Consider the following 19,081-nt stretch of genomic DNA (forward strand, 5'->3'; position numbering starts at 1 on the left):
CTGCCAGCCCTGAGAGCTGACAACTTACAGCTCCACAGATTGCAGCAGGTGGGAAGGGAGCCTCCAAGGGCATCCTGTGCCACCTCCTGCAGGCAGCAGGGACAGCTCCAGCCAGAGCAGGCTGCCCAGGGACACAGCCAGGCTGAGCCTGAATGGCTCCAGGGATGGAGCCTCCAGCACCTCCCTGGGCAGCCTGTGCCAGAGTCTCCCCAGCCTCCCTGGGCACAACTCCCTCCTGGTGTCCAACCTGACTCTGCCCTGCTCCAGTGCCAAACCCTTGCCCCTTGGCCTATCCCCACAGCCCCTCCTGAGCAGTCCCTCCCCAGCTGCCTGCAGCTCCCCTGCAGATACTGAACTGCAGCTCTGAGCTCTCCCTGCAGCCTTCTCTCCTCCAGGCTGCACAGCCCCAGCTCTCCCAGCCTGGCCCCATAGGGGAGATTCTCCAGCCCTCTGATCATCTTTGTGACCTCCTCTGAACTCACTCCAGCAATTCCATGTCCTTGTGCTGGGTGTCCTATAGCTGGGCACAGCACACCAAGGGAGTTGCCCCCCTTGAAGCCATGAGGTGAGTTGTGTCAGTGCTGGCAGCACAGCTCAGCCAGCCTGCAGCTGCCTGCTGGGCTCTGAAGCACCCATTGCCACCTGCCCTTGGAGCTGCCAGCTCCTGTTCCACCCTTCCTGCACTCCACCAGGACACTTGGTTTGCCCTCAGAACTGAGAAATCCTTCTCAGAACCTCAGAGTGTGACAGAGTTCTGCAGTTCATTGCTGTGAGCTGCTAGAAGCATGCTCTGGTGAGACCTCACCTGCAGTGCTATGGCATCCCAACACAAACCTGGACCTGCTGGAGAGGGCCCAGAGCAGGCCACAAAGATGATCAGAGGCTGGAGCAGCTCTGCTGTGGGGCCAGGCTGGGAGGGTTGGGGCTGTGCAGCCTGGAGAGGAGAAGGCTTCATGGAGAGCTGCATTTCAATACCTGCAGGGGAGCTGCAGGCAGGCTGGGGATGTGGGGGCAGCCCCCAGCCCCCTCTGCCAGCAGGAGGTGGGGGCAGCCCCCAGCCCCCTCTGCCAGCAGGAGGTGGGGGCAGAGTGGTTGTTTCTCTTATTTGACCAGGCCTTGGTTTCCACACCACCAACCTTCTCCCATTCCTCTGAGCTGTTCCTCTGTCTGATTGCCAGCCTGAAGTGCACTCAGAACCCCAGCACCATCTGCTGCTCTGCTGCCTGCAGTGCAGGAAAGGCTTCTGAACTTCATTTTGCCATGAGCTGGGTTTGCATTTGCAACCCCACTGCACCTGCAGGGATGTGGCCAGCAGATGGAGAGGGGATCCTGCCCCTCTGCTCTGCTGAGACCTCGCCTGGGGCACTGTGTGCAGCCCTGGGGCAACACAAGAGGGACCTGGAGCTGCTGGAGAGGCTCCAGGGGAGGCCACAGAGATGCTCAGAGGCTGGAGCAGCTCTGCTGTGGGGCCAGGCTGGGAGGGTTGGGGCTGTGCAGCCTGGAGAAGAGAAGGCTGCAGGGAGACCTCAGAGCTGCAGTTCAGTATCTGCAGGGGAGCTGCAGGCAGCTGGGGAGGGACTGTTCAGGAGGGGCTGTGGGGATAGGCCAAGGGGCAAGGGTTTGGAACTGGAGCAGGGCAGAGTCAGGTTGGACACCAGGAGGGAGTTGTGCCCAGGGAGGCTGGGGAGACTCTGGCACAGGCTGCCCAGGGAGGTGCTGGAGGCTCCATCCCTGGAGCCATTCAGACTCAGCCTGGCTGTGTCCCTGGGCAGCCTGCTCTGGCTGGAGCTGTCCCTGCTGCCTGCAGGGGGCTGGATGAGATGCCCCTGGAGGCTGCCCCCCAGCCTGATCCAATCTGTGGTTTTCTGACTGCTGTAATCTTTGGGGGTTTTTTTTGATGCAAACTTTGAGCAGTTCAGTTCAGTTTCTTTTGTTCCAGTTGAATTTTTGTGCCAGTTCAGTTTCTTTTGTTCCAGTTCAGTTTCTTCTTGTTCTGAAACTGTTTCTCCCTTCTCTTGGGTGTCCCAGGGATGCCATTTTACAGACTTCAGCGAGCAAAGGAAGTCGCCTGGAGACCAGAGGACTTGAACCAAACCTTAAATCAGGTGCAGTTAAATGAGCCTCCTCCAACCAATTATATGATTCCTGAGCCTTTGTTTCCTGATCTAGATTCCTCTCAGGTTGGTTCCTCCTCTCCCAGCACCCCAGTGTCATGGAAGGCATCCCACCTCATCTGTGCCCTCGCTGTGCACCACCCTCCCCCCGTGGCAGAGGTGCCCCTCCTCTGCCTGGGGCACATTTCATTCACCCCAGCAACCCCCTCACCATCTGAGCTCTCTGGGCCTTGCAGTTCAAGCAGCACATTTTCATCCTGCTCTCTCCATGCAGCTTCTGTTTTCAGCAGTGGTGGAGAGTTGGTGCTGGTTGAGAAGCTCTCAGCTTCTCCCTGCTTGTGAGCAGGCTGGACAGAAATGGCCTGGTGGCACTGCTGCCTGTCACCAGTCTGTCCTGTCCCCCAGTTAAAGGTGAGCAGCACTGGTGCTGGCTCCTGGTGCACAGAGGGCAGGAGAGTGATTTGAGAGGAGAAATTATTCTCCAGTCTGACTGGGTAAGCCCAGAAGGCCACTTGAATCCTGGGCTGCCTCAAAAGCACATGTGGCCAGCAGGTCAGGAGAGGTGGTTCTGCCCCTCTGCTCTGGTGGGATCTCCCCTGCAGTGCTGTGTCCTTCTCTGGGGGCCACAACACAAGAGGGGCATGGGAATGTTGGAGAGAGTCCAAAGGAGGCCACAAAGATGGTCAGAGGGCTGGAGAACCTCTGCTATGGGCACAGGCTGGGAGAGCTGGGGCTGTTGGCTCCAGGGAGACCTCAGAGCTGCAGTTCAATACCTGCAGGGGAGCTGCAGGCAGGCTGGGGAGGGACTGCTCAGGAGGGGCTGTGGGGATAGGCCAAGGGGCAAGGGTTTGGCACTGGAGCAGGGCAGAGTCAGGTTGGACACCAGGAGGGAGTTGTGCCCAGGGAGGCTGGGGAGACTCTGGCACAGGCTGCCCAGGGAGGTGCTGGAGGCTCCAGGCTCAGCCTGGCTGTGCCCCTGGGCAGCCTGCAGGGGGTGGCACAGGATGCCCTTTGGGGCTCCCTGCCAGCCGGTGCAGCCTGTGGGGCTGTGCTGAAGGCAGCTCTGCCGGCCCTGCCCTGGGGCCGTCCGCAGCAGGAGCCTTCACAGCGCCGTCTGCTCCGCAGGTGTACTGCCAGGCGCTGCCCGCGGTGCCCTGCAGCCTGCCGCCCGTCCCGGCTGCCAGCCAGCCCTGCCTGCCCCTGCCCAGCTGCGGCCCTGCCCGCAGCCTCACCCCCGAGCCGGCCGCCCCCGAGCCCGCGGCCCGCGAGAGGAGCAGAGCGCCCCGAGCCGCGCCGGACAGGAGCAAGAACGAGGAGGTGAGCGGGGGGCAGGCAGCAGCCCTTCCTCGGCCTGCCGTGCACCAGGCTGTGGGCAGCTGCTGCCCTGCACTAGGGCAGCACCCACTGCCAATCCAGCTCTGGGGCCCCCGCCACGGGAAGGACCTGGAGCTGCTGGAGAGGCTCCGGAGGAGGCCACCAAGAGGAGCAGAGGCTGCAGAGCCTCCCCTGTGGGGCCAGGCTGGGAGAGCTGGGGCTGTGCAGCCTGGAGAGGAGAAGGCTCCAGGGAGACCTCAGAGCAGCCTTGCAGTGCCTGAAGGGCTCCAGGAGAGCTGGGGAGGGACTCTGGCTGGGAGTGCCAGGCTGAGGAACAATGGCTTTGAGCTGGGAGAGAGGAGATTGAGAGTGGAGAGGAGGAAGAAATGGTTGAGAGTGAGGCTGGGGAGACTCTGGCACAGGCTGCCCAGGGAGGCTGTGGCTGCCTCCTGCCTGGAGGTGTTGCAGGCCAGGCTGGATGAGGCCCTGAGCAGCCTGTGCTGGTGGGAGGGGTCCCTGCCCATGGCAGGGGGCTGGAGCTGGGTGGTCTTGAAGATCCCTTCCAACCCAACCCATTTTAGGCTTCTATGATACTGTAGGTACTTGTTTAAAACACATCCTTTAAGACATGCTCTAAATGTTCCACGAAGCAAAGGTTCCTCTTAGTCCAAACTGGTCTTTGAGGACTGTTTGCAGTTGAGGAAATCACTTGGAGGCTCACTCTGACTTTGGGTGGTTGAAAAGATGAAACTTCCCTTGTTGGAGCATTTCTGAGAGCAGCAGGTTGAGAAACTGTCCCCAGGGTAACCACTTCTCTCTGCTGTGCAGTACATGAAGAAGCTCCACATGCAGGAGAGGGCTGTGGAAGAAGTGAAACTTGCCATCAAACCTTTCTACCAGAAGAGGGAGATCACCAAGGAGGAGTACAAGAGCATCCTGAGGAAAGCTGTGCAGAAGGTGAGGAGGCAGAACAGCTGGGAGCTGGAGGAGGGCAGATGGAGACTGGGGAACAGGAAGAAATTGTTGGGAGTGAGGGTGGGGAGACTCTGGCACAGGCTGCCCAGGGAGGCTGTGGCTGCCTCCTGCCTGGAGGTGTTCAGGACCAGGCTGGATGAGGCCCTGAGCAGCCTGTGCTGGTGGGAGGGGACCCTGCCCATGGCAGGGGGCTTGGAGCTGGCTGAGCTTTGAGCTCCCTTCCAACCCAACCCATGCTGTGTTGCCATGAAGCTGTAACTACCTCCAGCCCATGCAGACACCATGGCTGTGAATCTGCCCTCCAGCCATCACCCCAGCTTCACATTAGATCTATCAAGCCTGTTCCCAAGCCCTCTGGGATGAACTCCAGTACAGCTCAGCTGCCAACCCCCCAGTGCTGTGTTCCTCCTGCAGCCCCCTGTCAACACAGACTGGAATGTCCTCTTCTCCCTGCATGGAAGCACAGCCTGGCAGCTGAGATCTGACACTGTCAGAGACTCAGGGAGAAGCTGTAAAGATGCTGATGGTCTTGAAGGTCCCTTCCAACCCAGCCCATTCTGTGATTCTGTGAGGTGGTGAGGAGCAGGAGCCCTGCAGCCCTGTAAATAAGCAGCAGCACTTTGTCCTGTGCTGCCCAGCGTCAGCAGTGACCTGCAGGCCTTTGGACTCTGACTCATGCTCTGCAGTGGTTGCTTCAGGCAGCACCAATGGGGGCTGCCACAGCAGGATGTTCTCAGTGCTCCAGAATGCTGCTAAGCTGCAGCTGCCTGAGCTGCCTCATGACCTGCTGCCTGCCTTGGGGGACAACAGCCAAAGCTCTCTCCTGAAGAACTTTGTTCCTTCAGCATCTTTGGTGTCCCTGGACTTTGAAACTGGGCCTTGCAGTTGGGCTGATGTTGATTTCTGTCTCCAATCTGACCAGAGTATGGCTAAAAGCCATCTGATCAGCAGGGAAATGTTGTCTTGTGAGAGCAGGCAGTGCTCTTAAATGATGCACAAGAAGGACATTGGGGGCTGGAACAAGGTCTAGAGAAGGGCAACCAGGCTGGGGAAGGGTCTGGAGAGCAGGGCTGGGGAGGAGCAGCTGAGGGAGCTGGGGGGGTTCAGCCTGGAGCAGAGGAGGCTGAGGGAGACCTCATTGCTCTCTGCAGCTCCCTGAGAGGAGGCTGCAGGGAGCTGGGGGTTGGTGTCTCTTCACAGCTTCACAGATCAGACTGAGTTGGAAGGGAGCCTCCAAGGGCATCTCATCCAACCCCCTGCAGGCAGCAGGGACAGCTCCAGCCAGGGCAGGCTGCCCAGGGACACAGCCAGGCTGAGCCTGAATGGCTCCAGGGATGGAGCCTCAACCACCTCCTTGGGCAGCCTGAGCGGCACAACGAGAGGAAATGGCCTCAGGTTGCCCCAGGGTAGGTTTAGGTTGGACATGAGGAACAATTCCTTTCCCAAAAGGGTAGTCAAGGCCTGGCCCAGGCTGCCCAGGCCAGTGGTGGAGTCCCCAGCCCTCGAGGTGTGTTTAAGGAAGTTGTTAGATTATGTAGGAACAAAACTAGAGAGGCAAAGGCCCAGTTGGAAGTGAAGCTGAGCACCTCTGTGAAAGACAGCAGAAAGCATCTTTACAAATACATTAACACTAGAAGAAGGGCAAGAGGAGCCTGCACTCCTTATTGGAGCTGGAGGGGAACTCTGTGACTGAAGATAGAATAGAACAGAATAAACCAGGTTGGAAGAGACCCTCAAGATCATCAAGTCCAACCTATCATCCAACACCATCTAATCAACTAACCCATGGCACCAAGCACCCTGTCAAGGCTCCTCCTGAACACCTCCAGGGATGGGGACTCCACCACCTCCCTGGGCAGCACATTCCCAGGGCCAATCTCTCTCTCTGTGTAGAACTTCTTCCTCACCTACAGCCTAAACCTCCCCTGGCACAGCCTGAGACTGTGTCCTCTTGTTCTGGTGCTGCTTGCCTGGGAGAAGAGCCCAACCCCCACCTGGCTACAACCTCCCTGCAGAGAGTTGGAGAGAGCAATGAGGTCTCCCCTGAGCCTCCTCTTCTGCAGGCTAAGCAACCCCAGCTCCCTCAGCCTCTCCTCAAAGGGCTGTGCTCCAGACCCCTCCCCAGCCTTGTTGCCCTTCTCTGGACCTTTCCAGCAAGTCAACCTCCTTCCTAACCTGAGGGGCCCAGAACTGGACACAGGACTCAAGGTGTGGCCTAACCAGTGCTGAGCACAGGGCACAATGACCTCCCTGCTCCTGCTGGCCACACTGTTCCTGATGCAGGCCAGGATGCCCTTGACCCTCTTGTCCCCCTGGGCACACTGCAGGCTCATGTTCAGCCTACCATCGACCAGCACCCCCAGGTCCCTCTCTGCCTGGCAGCTCTCAGCCACTCTGCCCCCAGCCTGTAGCTCTGCCTGGGGTTGCTGTGGCCAATGTGCAGCCCCTGGCACTTGGCTGTGTTCAATCTCCTGCCCTTGGCCTCTGCCCATCTGCCCAGCCTGGCAAGGTCCCTCTGCAGAGCTCTGCTACCCTCTAACAGATCAACTCCTGCCCCCAGCTTGGTGTCAGCTGCACATTTACTGCTGATGGACTCAATGCCCTCCTCCAGATCATCACTGAAGATGTTAAAGAGGCTGGGGCCCAGCACTGCTCCCTGGGGCACACCACTGGTGCCTGGCTGCCAGCTGGCTGTGGCACCATTCACCACCACTCTCTGGGCTCAGCCTCCAGCCAGTTCCTAACCCAGCTCAGAGAGCTGCTGTCCCAGCCAGGGGCTGACAGCTTGGCCAGCAGTTTGCTGTGGGGGATGGTGTCCAAGGCCTTGCTGCAGTCCAGGCAGACCCACAGCCCCCAGGCAGTCACCTGGGCATGGAAGGAGCTCAGGTTGGTCAGGTAGGACCTGCTGGCTGGGGAAGAGGCTGAGGTCCTGAACACCTTCTTTGCCTCAGTGTTTAACAGCAAGGCAGGAGCTCAGCACCAGTGGCCTCCTGAGCTGGGCAATGGGGTCAGGGAGCAGTGTGGTGCCCTGGAAATCCATGAGGAATTAGTTGGGGACCTGCTGAGCCACTTGGACGCTCCCAAGGCCATGGGACTGGATGGGATCCACCCTAGGGTGCTGAGGGAGCTGGCAGAGGAGCTGCCAAGCCGCTCTCCATCATTTGCCTCCAGCCCGGGCTCACTGGAGAGGTCCCAGATGGCTGAAACTGGCCAAGGTGGTCCCCAGCCACAGGCAGGGTCAGATGGAGCTCCAGGCCTGACAGCCTGAGCTCAGTGCCAGGGAAAGTGATGGAGCAGATTATCCTGGGGGCAATAACTGCACCTGAAGGATGGCCAAGGGCTCAGGCCCAGCCAGCAGGGATTTAGGAAGGGCAGGTCCTGCCTCTCCAACCTGAGCTCCTTCCATGCCCAGGTGACTGCCTGGGGGCTGTGGGGCAGGCTGTGGATGTGGTCTGCCTGGACTGCAGCAAGGCCTTGGACACCATCCCCCACAGCAAACTGCTGGCCAAGCTGTCAGCCCCTGGCTGGGACAGCAGCTCTCTGAGCTGGGTGAGGAACTGGCTGGAGGCTGAGCCCAGAGAGTGGTGGTGAATGGTGCCACAGCCAGCTGGCAGCCAGGCACCAGTGGTGTGCCCCAGGGAGCAGTGCTGGGCCCCAGCCTCTTTAACATCTTCATTGATGATCTGGATGAGGGCATTGAGTCAGTCATCAGCAGTGAATTTGCAGCTGACACCAAGCTGGGGGCAGATGTTGGTCAGTTAGAGGGCAGAAGGGCTCTGCAGAGGGACCTTGCGAGGCTGCACAGATGGGCAGAGGCCAACAGGATGGCATTCAACAAGTCCAAGTGCCAGGGGCTGCACTTTGGCCACAGCAACCCCAGGCAGAGCTACAGGCTGGGGGCAGAGTGGCTGAGAGCTGCCAGGCAGAGAGGGACCTGGGGGTGCTGATTGACAGCTGCCTGAACATGAGCCAGCAGTGTGCCCAGGGGGCCAAGAAGGCCAAGGGCATCCTGGCCTGCATCAGGAACAGTGTGGCCAGCAGGAGCAGGGAGGTCATTGTGCCCCTGTATGCTGCACTGGTTAGGCCACATCTTGAGTCCTGTGTCCAGCTCTGGGCTCCTCAGTTCAAGAAGGACATTGAGAGACTTGAAGGTGTCCAGAGAAGGGCAACAAGGCTGGGGAGGGGTCTGGGGCACAGCCCTGTGAGGAGAGGCTGAGGGAGCTGGGGTTGCTTAGCCTGCAGAAGAGGAGGCTCAGGGGAGACTTTCTTGCTCTCTCCAACTCCCTGAAGGGAGGTTGGAGCCAGGTGGGGGTTGGGCTCTTCTCCCAGGCAGCCAGCACCAGAACAAGAGGGCACAGTCTCAAGCTGTGCCAGGGGAGGTTCAGGCTGGAGGTGAGGAGAAAGTTCTTCCCAGAGAGAGTTGTTAGCCATTGGGATGTGCTGCCCAGGGAGGTGGTGGAGTCCCCATCCCTGGAGGTGTTCCAGAGGGGATTGGATGTGGCACTTGGAGCCATGGTCTGGTCATGAGGTCTGTGGTGACAGCTTGGACTGGATGAGCTTTGAGGTCTCTTCCAGCCTTGGTGATTCTGTGAAAGGTTTAAAAGCTGAGGTGCTGAGGGAGATGGCTTAGTACCAGACTTGGTAGTGCTGAGTTAATGTCTGGATTTGATGATCTTAAAAGTCTTTTCCAGCCTCTCTGGTTCTGTCCTCCAGAGAGCTGTACCCTCAAATCCATCATCAGTCAGCATCCCTGAGTGACAGCTGCAGCTCCACATCTTCTGTGTCACCCATCAGGGTGGCTGCTGTGGGACACCAGCTCCTGCTGAGGTCACTGTGGATTCTTCCCTAAGCACTGAAAAAGCTCATTGCAGGCTCTGTTCTCTTTCACATCTTAAAATGGGCCCTCAGCAGTGCCAGATTCTTTTAACCTGAGCATCACTTCCTCTAAACTCAGCAGAAGGCTGGGAAATGGACACTGCTGGCTTGCCATTTCTCATGTAACACTGAGTGGAGGAGGAAGAGCCTGTAGTGAAAGTGCTGCTGCACTGGCTTGGTGCTCAGCAGAGGAGCCTTGGGCTTTCCTTCAATGCTTGAAGTACAACAGAATCCTAGAGTCAGAGTTGTTTGAGTTGAAGGAGACCTCTAAGATCACTCAGCCCAACCACAACTCAACCCCACCATGGCCCCAGCTGCCATGGCCACAGGAACCCCTCCAGCCATGGGGACTCCACCACCCCCCTGGGCAGCCTCTGCCAGGCCCTGACCACTCTGCCACCAAAGACATTTTTCCTCCTCTCCAACCTAAGCCTCCCCTGGCACAATTCCAGGCCAGTTCCTCTCCTTCTGTCACCTGAGACTGGGGTGAAGAGACCAACACCAGTCTCACTCCTACTATTCAGAGAGCAGTGAGGTCTCCTTTCAGCCTCCTCCAGGCTGAACCCCCCCAGCTCCCTCAGCTGCTCCTCCCCAGCCCTCTTCTCCAGACCCTTCCCCAGCTCCATTGCCCTTCTCTGGCCCTGGTGCACCCCCTCAATGACCTTCTTGAACTGAGCCCCAAACTGAACCCAGCCCTCAAGCTGTGCCCTCCCCAGTGCCCAGCCCAGGGGCACCATTCCTGCCCTGCTCCTGCTGCCCATAGCACTGCTGCTCCAGGCCAGGCTGCTGCTGCCCTTCCTGCCCCCTGGGCACTGCTGGCTCATCTCCAGCTGCTGGCACCCAGCACCCCCAGGGCCTTTCCTGCTGGGCAGTTTGCAGCCACTCTGCCCCCAGCCTGGAGCCTTCCTGGGGTTGCTGTGACTGAGGTGCAGGACCCAACCCTTGGCCTTGTTGAACCTCATCCCATTGGCATCAGCCATGGCTCCAGCCTGGCCAGGGCCCTCTGCAGAGCCTTCCTGCCCTGCAGCAGCTCAACACTGCCAGCTGCCTGAGGGTGCCTCAGACCCCTCACCCAGATCACTCATAAAGGAATCAAAGGGAATTGGCCCAGCACTGAGCCCTGGGAGGTAACAATATCTTTACTGATGATCTGGATGAGGGGATGGAGTCCATCATCAGTAGATTTGCAGATGACACCAACCTGGGGGCAGGAGCTGATCTGTTAGAGGGTAGGAGAGGGTTAGGCCACACCTTGAGTCCTGTGTCCAGTTCTGGGCCCCTCAGGTTAGGAAAGATGTTGAGGTGCTGGAAGGTGTCCAGAGAAGGGCAACAAAGCTGGGGAGGGGTCTGGAGCACAGCCCTGTGAGGAGAGGCTGAGGGAGCTGGGGTTGCTTAGCCTGCAGGAGAGGAGGCTCAGGGGAGACCTCCTTGCTCTCTGCAACTCCCTGAAGGGAGGTTGGAGCCAGGTGGGGGTTGGGCTCTTCTCCCAGGCAGCTAGCACCAGAACAAGAGGACACAGTCTCCAGCTGTGCCAGGGGAGGTTTAGGCTGGAGGTGAGGAGAAAGTTCTTCCCAGCAAGAGAGATTGGCCCTGGGAATGTGCTGCCCAGGGAGGTGGTGGAGTCCCCATCCCTGGAGGTGTTTAGGCAGAGCCTGGATGAGGCCCTTGGTGCCATGGTTGAGTTGATCAGATGGTGCTGGGTGATAGGTTGGACTGGATGGTCTCAAAGGTCTCTTCCAACCTGATTAACTCCCATTCCATTCCATTCCTGCTACTGAGCTTGCTGCTCTGTGTGTGAGACTGGAGGCCTTGTGCAGGACTTGCTGCCCTGGGCAGCCTCGCTCTGTCCCCTTCCTGCGCTGCCCAAACTCCTTTCCCTCCCCCTTCCAGATCTGCCACAGCAAAAGCGGCGAGATCAACCCCATGAAGGTGGCCAACCTGGTGAGGGCCTACGTGGAGAAGTACAAACACATGAGGAAACACAAGAAAGCCGATGGGGAGGACACCAGGGAGGTGGAAAACTGAGAGGAAGCCGCAGCCCAGCGGGGCTTGGCCGGACCGCAGCCGCGCCCTGCCCGCCCAGGCTGCGCCGCAGGGAGGCTGCGCCCGGCCGCAGCGCGGAGCGGCGGCGCCGAGAGCAGGACCTGCCTGCAGCACCTCCTTGTGAAGGGGGGGGACTTGGGTTTGTTGGTTGTTTTGTTTTGTTTTCCTTCCTGGACGACCCGCAGAGGTAGAACTCCAGAGCAGTGCGGCCGCTCGGGCGGCGGGGCGAGGCCGGAGCCCCCCGGGGCGCCCCCGGCTCGCTGCCCGTTTCAGGGCTCCTTTCACCACTTGGTTTGGTTTGGTTTGGTTGCTTTTGAGGGGGGGGGACACACACACCTGTGCACTTGTCTTGCTTAAAGTTTGAAACTGGACCCCCCCACACACACTTTTTTGTCCCCTCCAGTCTGTCCTCTGTTCCCTGGTGTTTATTTATGGGGTGCTGGTTGTCTTTCATACTTGAACCGCTGTCCTTGCAGCCCCCGCCGGCTGGTGAGCGGAGCTTCGCCGCCTCCCTGCCCCCCTGGGGACTGGCAGCAAGGAGCTCACCTTTATAAACTGACTTCAGAATCACTGCTCAGGCCCTGGTGTTTCTTTTGCCCTTCTGTTGGCAGTGTCTCCTTGAGGCAGAGGTGCAGCTCTGGGGGGGTGGGAGGATGGTTGCGCTCGTGGCCGGGCCTGCAGCTGCCCGGTGGGAGGGAGGGAAGGGGACGAGGAGAGCAGGGGGAGTTGCCAGGAGCAGGCTGGGGGTGAGGTGGATCTGATGTACAAAGCAGAGATGTGACAGAGTTTATAAAGTTATTTTGAATGGTTTCAGTCCCACAGCAGGTGTCTTTTGTTTGTCTTGCAGCTTGCTCCGCCTCACCCTGCAGGCCTGGCTCTGTGCAAGCAGTGCTGGCACCCTAGGAGAGGGTGGGAGCTCAGCAGGTGGTGGTTGCTGCTCCTCTCCGGGCATCACACAGTCACAGAATGCATCAGGCTGGAGGGGACTCTCCAAGGGCTTTTCATCCAAGCCCCCTGCAGGCAGCAGGGCCAGCTCCAGCCAGAGCAGGCTGCCCAGGGACACAGCCAGGCTGAGCCTGAATGGCTCCAGGGATGGAGCCTCCAGCACCTCCCTGGGCAGCCTGTGCCAGAGTCTCCCCAGCCTCCCTGGGCACAACTCCCTCCTCAGCTCCAACCTGACTCTGCCCTGCTCCAGTTTCAGACCATTGCCCCTGGTCATATCCCCACAGGCCCTGCTGCCTTCATCCTGCTCTCTTTAAGGGCACTCCTTGTGCACAGCACTGCAGGGCAGCCAGGCAGCTCAAAGGGCATCTGGAATACACCTACAGATATGTCCAGCAACCCTTCAAGGTGACAGATAGTGTCCCTCTCCATCTAGCCATGCTAGGGAGAGGACAGCAGGGAAGCTGAAGAGAAAACCACTGAGTTTTCCCATGAGGATTCCCACACCAGCAGAGGGGAAGGATTGACCTGCTGGAAAGCAGCTCCATGGAGAAGGAGCTGGGAGTGCTGGTGGGGAACAACTCACCATGAACCAGCAATGTCAGGAAGGTCAGTGGGGTCCTGGGGGGCATGAAGAAGAGTGTGGCCAGCAGGGCAAGGAGGTTCTCATTCCCCCTCTGGGGAGGCCACATCTGGACTCTGGGCTCCAGTCCTGCACTCCCCAGTTCCAGACAGAGACAGAACTGCTGGAGAGAGCCCAGGGCAGGCTGCAGAGCTGCTGAGGGGCCTGGAGCAGCTCTGGGAGCAGCAAAGGCTGAGAGCCCTGGGGCTGAGAGCCTGCAGAAGAGCAGCCCCAGAGGGCAGCTGAGCAATGCTCAGCAAGAGCTAAAGGAGCTGTGGGGGGCAAGAGGCTGGGGCCAGGCTCTGCTCAGGGGTGCCCAGGGACAGCACAAGGGACAGCAAGGGGCACAGAGTGGCAGCCAGGAGGTTGGAGCTGAGCAGGAGGAGAAAGTTGTTTGGTGTGAGGCTGCTGGAGGCCTGGAGCAGGCTGCCCAGAGAGGTTGTGGAGTCTGCTGGGGTGGAGAGCTTCCAACCCCCCCTGGGCACTGTGCTGCTGGGCAGGGTGCTGGGGGTGCCCTGCTGGGGCAGGGGCTGGGCTGGGTGAGCTCCAGAGGTCCCTTCCAACCCCCCCTGGGCACTGTGCTGCTGGGCAGGGTGCTGGGGGTGCCCTGCTGGGGCAGGGGCTGGGCTGGGTGAGCTCCAGAGGTCCCTTCCAGCCCCTACCAAGTTAGAGCTTGGAACCTGCCTTTCCCTCCTCAGGAGCTCAGTGTGTGTGGCCTGGTGGAGCAGGCAGCAGGGACCTGAGGGCTTCCCTCCCTTCTCAGAGGAACCTGCCCCCTCTGAGGGGAGCCTTGCTGCTGCTCTCCAGAGAGGTTGTTTGGGCTGGGTTTCATGAGGCAGACACCTGCAGCTGTTCTGTTTCTCCTGCTGGGCACAGGGAGGCTCCCAGGCAGCAGGACCTTTGATCAGCCCTTGCTGGCACTCCTCAGTGACCTCTGGTTTCCATGGGCAGGTTTGGGTCTGCAGGCAGGGACTGTGGCTGTGGTTCCTAGCAGCTGACCTGGGCACTTCTGATTCAAATGAAACTAAACTGCCTGGGACTGGCAGAACACTTCCCTGCCACCCTGCCCCAGCCTGCAGCTCAGGGCTGAGCCCTCAGCAGCTTGGACTTCACCTGCCTGGGCTGTTTGCTCTCTCACTGCAAGGGCAGCCTGGAAGGGCTGCAAGGCATTGATCACTTTGGGCTTGCTTGGAAGATTCTGGAACCTTAATTCCAAGCCTTCCAAGGCTCATGAAGACTGTGGAAGAGTAGCTGGAAGCACACAACCACAGACTGCACTGGGCTGGGAGGGAGCCTCCAAGGGCATCCTGTGCCACCCCCTGCCATGGGCAGGGCCAGCTCCAGCCAGAGCAGGCTGCCCAGGGACACAGCCAGGCTGAGCCTGAATGGCTCCAGGGATGGAGCCTCCAGCACCTCCCTGGGCAGCCTGTGCCAGAGACTCCCCAGCCTCCCTGGGCACAGCTCCCTCCTGAGCTCCAACCTGACTCTGCCCTGCTCCAGTGCCAAACCCTTGCCCCTTGGCCTATCCCCACAGCCCCTCCTGAGCAGTCCCTCCCCAGCTGCCTGCAGCTCCCCTGCAGATACTGAACTGCAGCTCTGAGGTCTCCCTGCAGCCTTCTCTTCTCCAGGCTGCACAGCCCCAACCCTCCCAGCCTGTGCCCACAGCAGAGCTGTTTCAGCCTCTGAGCATCTCTGTGGCCTCCTCTGAACCCTCTCCAGCAGCTCCAGGTCCCTCTTGTGTTGCCCCAGGGCTGCACACAGTGCCCCAGGTGAGGTCTCAGCAGAGCAGAGGGGCAGGATCCCCTCTCCATCTGCTGGCCACATCCCTGCAGGTGCAGTGGGGTTGCAAATACAAACCCAGCTCATGGCAAAATAAAGTTCAGAAGCCTTTCCTGCACTGCAGGCAGCAGAGCAGCAGATGGTGCTGGGGTTCTGAGTGCACTTCAGGCTGGCAATCAGACAGAGGAACAGCTCAGAGGAATGGGAGAAGGTTGGTGGTGTGGAAACCAAGGCCTGGTCAAATAACAGAAACAACCACTCTGCCCCCACCTCCTGCTGGCAGAGGGGGCTGGGGGCTGCCCCCACCTCCTGCTGGCAGAGGGGGCTGGGGGCTGCCCCCACCTCCTGCTGGCAGAGGGGGCTGGGGGCTGCCCCCACCTCCTGCTGGCAGAGGGGGCTGGGGGCTGCCCCCACCTCCTGCTGGCACCACACTGCTGACCAGGAAGGCAATGTCAATCTCTGCTGCTCCTCAGAGTTACCCTGGTTTAAGTCCCACTGAAGTGGCTGTGAAGACAGAGGGAAGCCTGTGCCAAGCTGCACTGAACAGCTGTGCTGAGAGGGCTGTGAGTGCCCAGCTGCCCCTGCCAGGCAGGGCCGAGAGAGCTCAATTACCCCTGCCAGGGGGGTGGATGGGTGGAAGGATGGAGGGATGTGGGTGAATGGATGGATGGGTGGAAGGATGGAGGGATGTGGGTGGAAGGATGGAGGGATGAAGGAAATGAGGGTGGTGTCCTGGGCAGAGCTGGGGGAGGGCAGGGAGCCAAACCAGAGGAGGAAATGAAAGGAGGAGGCCAAGCAGCTGGAAGATGCAGCTGGAGCCACGCTGCAGAGCTGTGCCCCAGCCCAGGGCCTGTGAGTAGCTGCCCCAGGTCTCTGCTGTGGGGTCAGGGCAGGGGTGGGAGCCCTGGGGCTGGTCTCTGATGGTGCTGGAGGAGAGGCTGGGGTCTGGGAGTGGGTGGAAGCTCAGTCTCCCGTTGGAGCAATGGCAGGCCCCAGGTTTGGGTGGTGAGAAGTGGCCATGAGTCAGCCCTGAGCCTTGTGCAAGGAACTGCAAGGGGAAGTGAAACATGGCAGAGGAAAGCAAAGCTGACCACGTTGTGTCCCAGTGTGGAGTCATCCCCAGCCAGCAGCCCCCTCACAGGCAAACCTCTCTGCCCTCAGCACCCTCCTGCTGGGGATGCTCTTGGTCCCTCCTCATGCTCCTCATCCTGCAGGGACTCTGCTTTCCCCAGGCCTCAGGGCCAGGAGCATCTCCATGGGGCACTGCAGTGCCCCTGGAGCAGGGCAGGATGTGAGAGAGGAAGTGTCTGACCCCAGCAGCTGCAGCCTGCAGGCAGCTCCCTGGCTGTGGAGGAGAGCTGAGGGCAGGTACCTGGAGAGCAGCTCTGCTCCAGATGTCAGCTCAGCCCTGCAGCCACTGCTGGGCTTAGAACCTGCTGGCTTCAGGGTGCAGGCATCTGCAGCTGGGCATCTCACAAGGCTTGGATCAAAGACTCACAGAGTGGGAGGGCTTGGAAGGGACCTCTGAAGGTCACTGAGTCCAACCCCCTGTCAGAGCAGGGTCACCCAGGGCAGGGCACACAGGAACACAGCCAGGGGGGGTTGGAAGCTCTCCACCCCAGCAGACTCCACAACCTCTCTGGGCAGCCTGCTCCAGGCCTCCAGCAGCCTCACACCAAACCACTTTCTCCTCCTGCTCAGATCCAACCTCCTGGCTGCCACTCTGTGCCCCTTGCTGTCCCTTGTGCTGTCCCTGGGCACCACTGAGCAGAGCCTGGCCCCAGCCTCTTGCCCCCCACAGCTCCTTCAGCTCTTGCTGAGCATTGCTCAGCTGCCCTCTGGGGCTGCTCTTCTGCAGGCTCTCAGCCCCAGGGCTCTCAGCCTTTGCTGCTCCCAGAGCTGCTCCAGGCCCCTCAGCAGCTCTGCAGCCTCCCCTGGGCTCTCTCCAGCAGTTCCCTGGCCCTCTGCAACTGGGGAGCCCAGAGCTGGACACTGGACTCCAGATTTGCCCTCACTGGGACAGAGCAGAGGTGGAATGAGAACCTCCTTGCCCTGCTGGCCACAATCTTCTTCATGCCCCCCAGGACCTCTTTGTCCTTCATGGCCTTGAGGACACACTGCTGGCTCCTGAGGCATTGTTCCCCACCAGCACTCCCAGGCCCTTCTCCTCAGAGCTGCTCTCCAGCAGGTCTCCCCTCCCCTGTCCTGCTGCAGGAGGTTTTCCTGCCCAGGTCCAGGACTGCTGAGCTGAAACAGTTCAAGAATAGAAATACAGGGAGAAGAACTCTTCATTTTTTAATGAAAATAACAAAGAGAGAGAGAAATAAACCCAAACCACCCAAGAGACACAGACAAAGAGCACCACCTGCCCCATGCCCAGCCTGGTGCCCTCAGCCTTATTTCAGGCAGAGCCTGGATGAGGCCCTTGGTGCCATGGTTGAGTTGATCAGATGGTGCTGGGGGAGAGGTTGGACTTGAGGATCTCAAAGGTCTTTTCCAACCTGGTTAACTTCTACTCCTATTCCATTCCATCCCATTCCATCCCATCCCATTCCATCCCATCCCATTCCATTCCATCCCATCCCATTCCATTCCATTCCATCCCATCCCATTCCATTCCATTCCATCCCATCCCATTCCATTCCATCCCATCCCATCCCATTCCATTCCATCCCATTCCATTCCATCCCATCCCATTCCATTCCATCCCATTCCATTCCATCCCATCCCATCCCATCCCATTCCATTCCATCCCATTCCATCCCATTCCATCCCATCCCATTCCATCCCATCCCATTCCATTCCATCCCATTCCATTCCATCCCATCCCATTCCATTCCATTCATGCCTCCCACCCTTGGCTCCCTCTGTGCCACCTGTGCCCTTCTGGGAAGAGCATCCCAGAAGCTTCTGCTGCACATCCTGCTCTCCCAGGGCCCACCAGCAGGTTCAAGCTGTCTCCTTTCTCCATGCAACCTGCCCAGGAGCCCTCTCAAGGTGTCACAGGAAACTGGGAAGTTTCCTTTCTTCCCATGGAGAAATGGGTCACCCTTCCCCAGCACGGCCCAGCAGGGCCTGGGGGGTCTCCAGGTGACAAGGCCCAGGGCCAACAGAGTCTGGGAGCTCTTCAAGAGCAGCTTTCTGGTCCCCTCGAGGGCTGGTGGCCCCTGGCTAACTCGAGACACTGAGCTGCTCCACCTCTTGTGGCCATGGGCTGGGAGGGAGCACCACAGGGCCCTGGCAGTCAGCAGGACAATCTCCTTCTGCCTGGAAGGTTTGCAGATTGCCTGGCACTGCCTCATGGCAGCTCTGTTCATAGCATCACAGAGCTGCCAGGGAGCTCAAGGCTCAGCCAGCCCCAACCCCCTGCCATGGGCAGGGACACCTCACACCACAGCAGGTTGCTCACAGCCACCTCCAGCCTGGCTGCAAACACCTCCAGGCAGGAGGCTTCCACCACCTCCCTGGGCAGCCTGTGCCAGGCTCTCACCACCCTCCTGGGCAACAACTTCTTCCTCACAGCCAATCTCAATCTCCCCACTTCTGGTTCTGCTCCATCCCCCCCAGTCCTGTCCCTCCCTCACACCCCAGAGCAGAGGGGCAGGATCCTCTCCCTCCACCTCTGGCAATGAGCACTGGCAGCCCAGAAGGCCAAGGGCAGCTGAGCTCAGGGCCGTGGGGACAGCTGGCAAAGGGCAGCAGGCAGCTGGCTCTCCACCTACCTACACTTGGAAACCTTAAGAAAAGAGATTTGTCAGCAACCACAATCCCCAAACCCACTTCAGCAGCTGATAGAGGGCAGAAGCAAGGTGTCAGCTCCAGCAGCAGCCACTGGAGCTGTCCTTAGGGTGGGAGGAGAGGAGGAAAGGTGCCCAGGAGGGGCAGCCCGCCCGGGGCTGGCCGGGGTCAGTCCACCTGCATGGGCCAGTGCTCGATGAGCTCATAGAGGCTGAAGGAGTCAGAGAGCTTCAGGCTGATGGTGTCGCTGTCCAGGGAGGAGGCTCCCTCCTGCTGCACCTTCTCATACAAGTACTGGCAGAGCCTGGGCACCAGCTGTGGCAGCAAGAGCCCAGCGTTAGGGCACGGCCCTGTCCTCCTGCTCTAGAGCAAGGAGAGGTGCAGGGCACCTGGCAACTCCCCCCAGCCCCTGAGCATGCCCCTGCCTGGGCAGCTGCCTCCCACCCCATCCTGCCCAGCCCTCAGCTGCCACTTGCCTAGGATGGATTCTTGGCCCCCAGGGGTCCCCTCCCCAGGAATCTGTGCCCCTGCATATCTCCTGCTCTCTAAGGGTTTTCCTCCCCACCCCCCCAGTGCCCTGCCCACCCCTGAGGATCCCATCCCCTTGGCCTCCAGCCTTCCCATCTCCTTAGTCTCCAAGAGCCCCCTCCCCTGTCACTCAATTCCCCATCTCTCCCAG

General features: G+C 59.8%; 2 protein-coding genes across 2 annotated transcripts in view; one reads left to right on the forward strand and one right to left on the reverse strand.

Moving 5' to 3' along the window:
• The window catches only part of PHRF1 (PHD and ring finger domains 1), a 62,319-nt gene extending 50,986 nt beyond the window's left edge, over positions 1–11,333 (forward strand). Inside the window, exons 15-18 of the mRNA XM_054171999.1 lie at positions 2,029–2,453; positions 3,240–3,431; positions 4,257–4,385; positions 11,169–11,333. Coding sequence (XP_054027974.1) covers positions 2,029–2,453; positions 3,240–3,431; positions 4,257–4,385; positions 11,169–11,303 — 881 coding nt within the window. The 3' untranslated portion in view covers positions 11,304–11,333. The remainder of the gene's footprint in view (positions 1–2,028; positions 2,454–3,239; positions 3,432–4,256; positions 4,386–11,168) is intronic.
• A 7,237-nt stretch (positions 11,334–18,570) lies between these two features.
• LOC128898368 (interferon regulatory factor 3-like) overlaps positions 18,571–19,081 on the reverse strand; it is a 13,067-nt gene continuing 12,556 nt past the window's right edge. Inside the window, exon 7 of the mRNA XM_054172000.1 lies at positions 18,571–18,717. Within this exon, the coding sequence (XP_054027975.1) occupies positions 18,571–18,717 (147 nt within the window). The remainder of the gene's footprint in view (positions 18,718–19,081) is intronic.

This window comes from Dryobates pubescens, chromosome 22 (assembly GCF_014839835.1).
Source record: "Dryobates pubescens isolate bDryPub1 chromosome 22, bDryPub1.pri, whole genome shotgun sequence".
In the NCBI taxonomy this organism is placed as follows: domain Eukaryota; kingdom Metazoa; phylum Chordata; class Aves; order Piciformes; family Picidae; genus Dryobates; species Dryobates pubescens.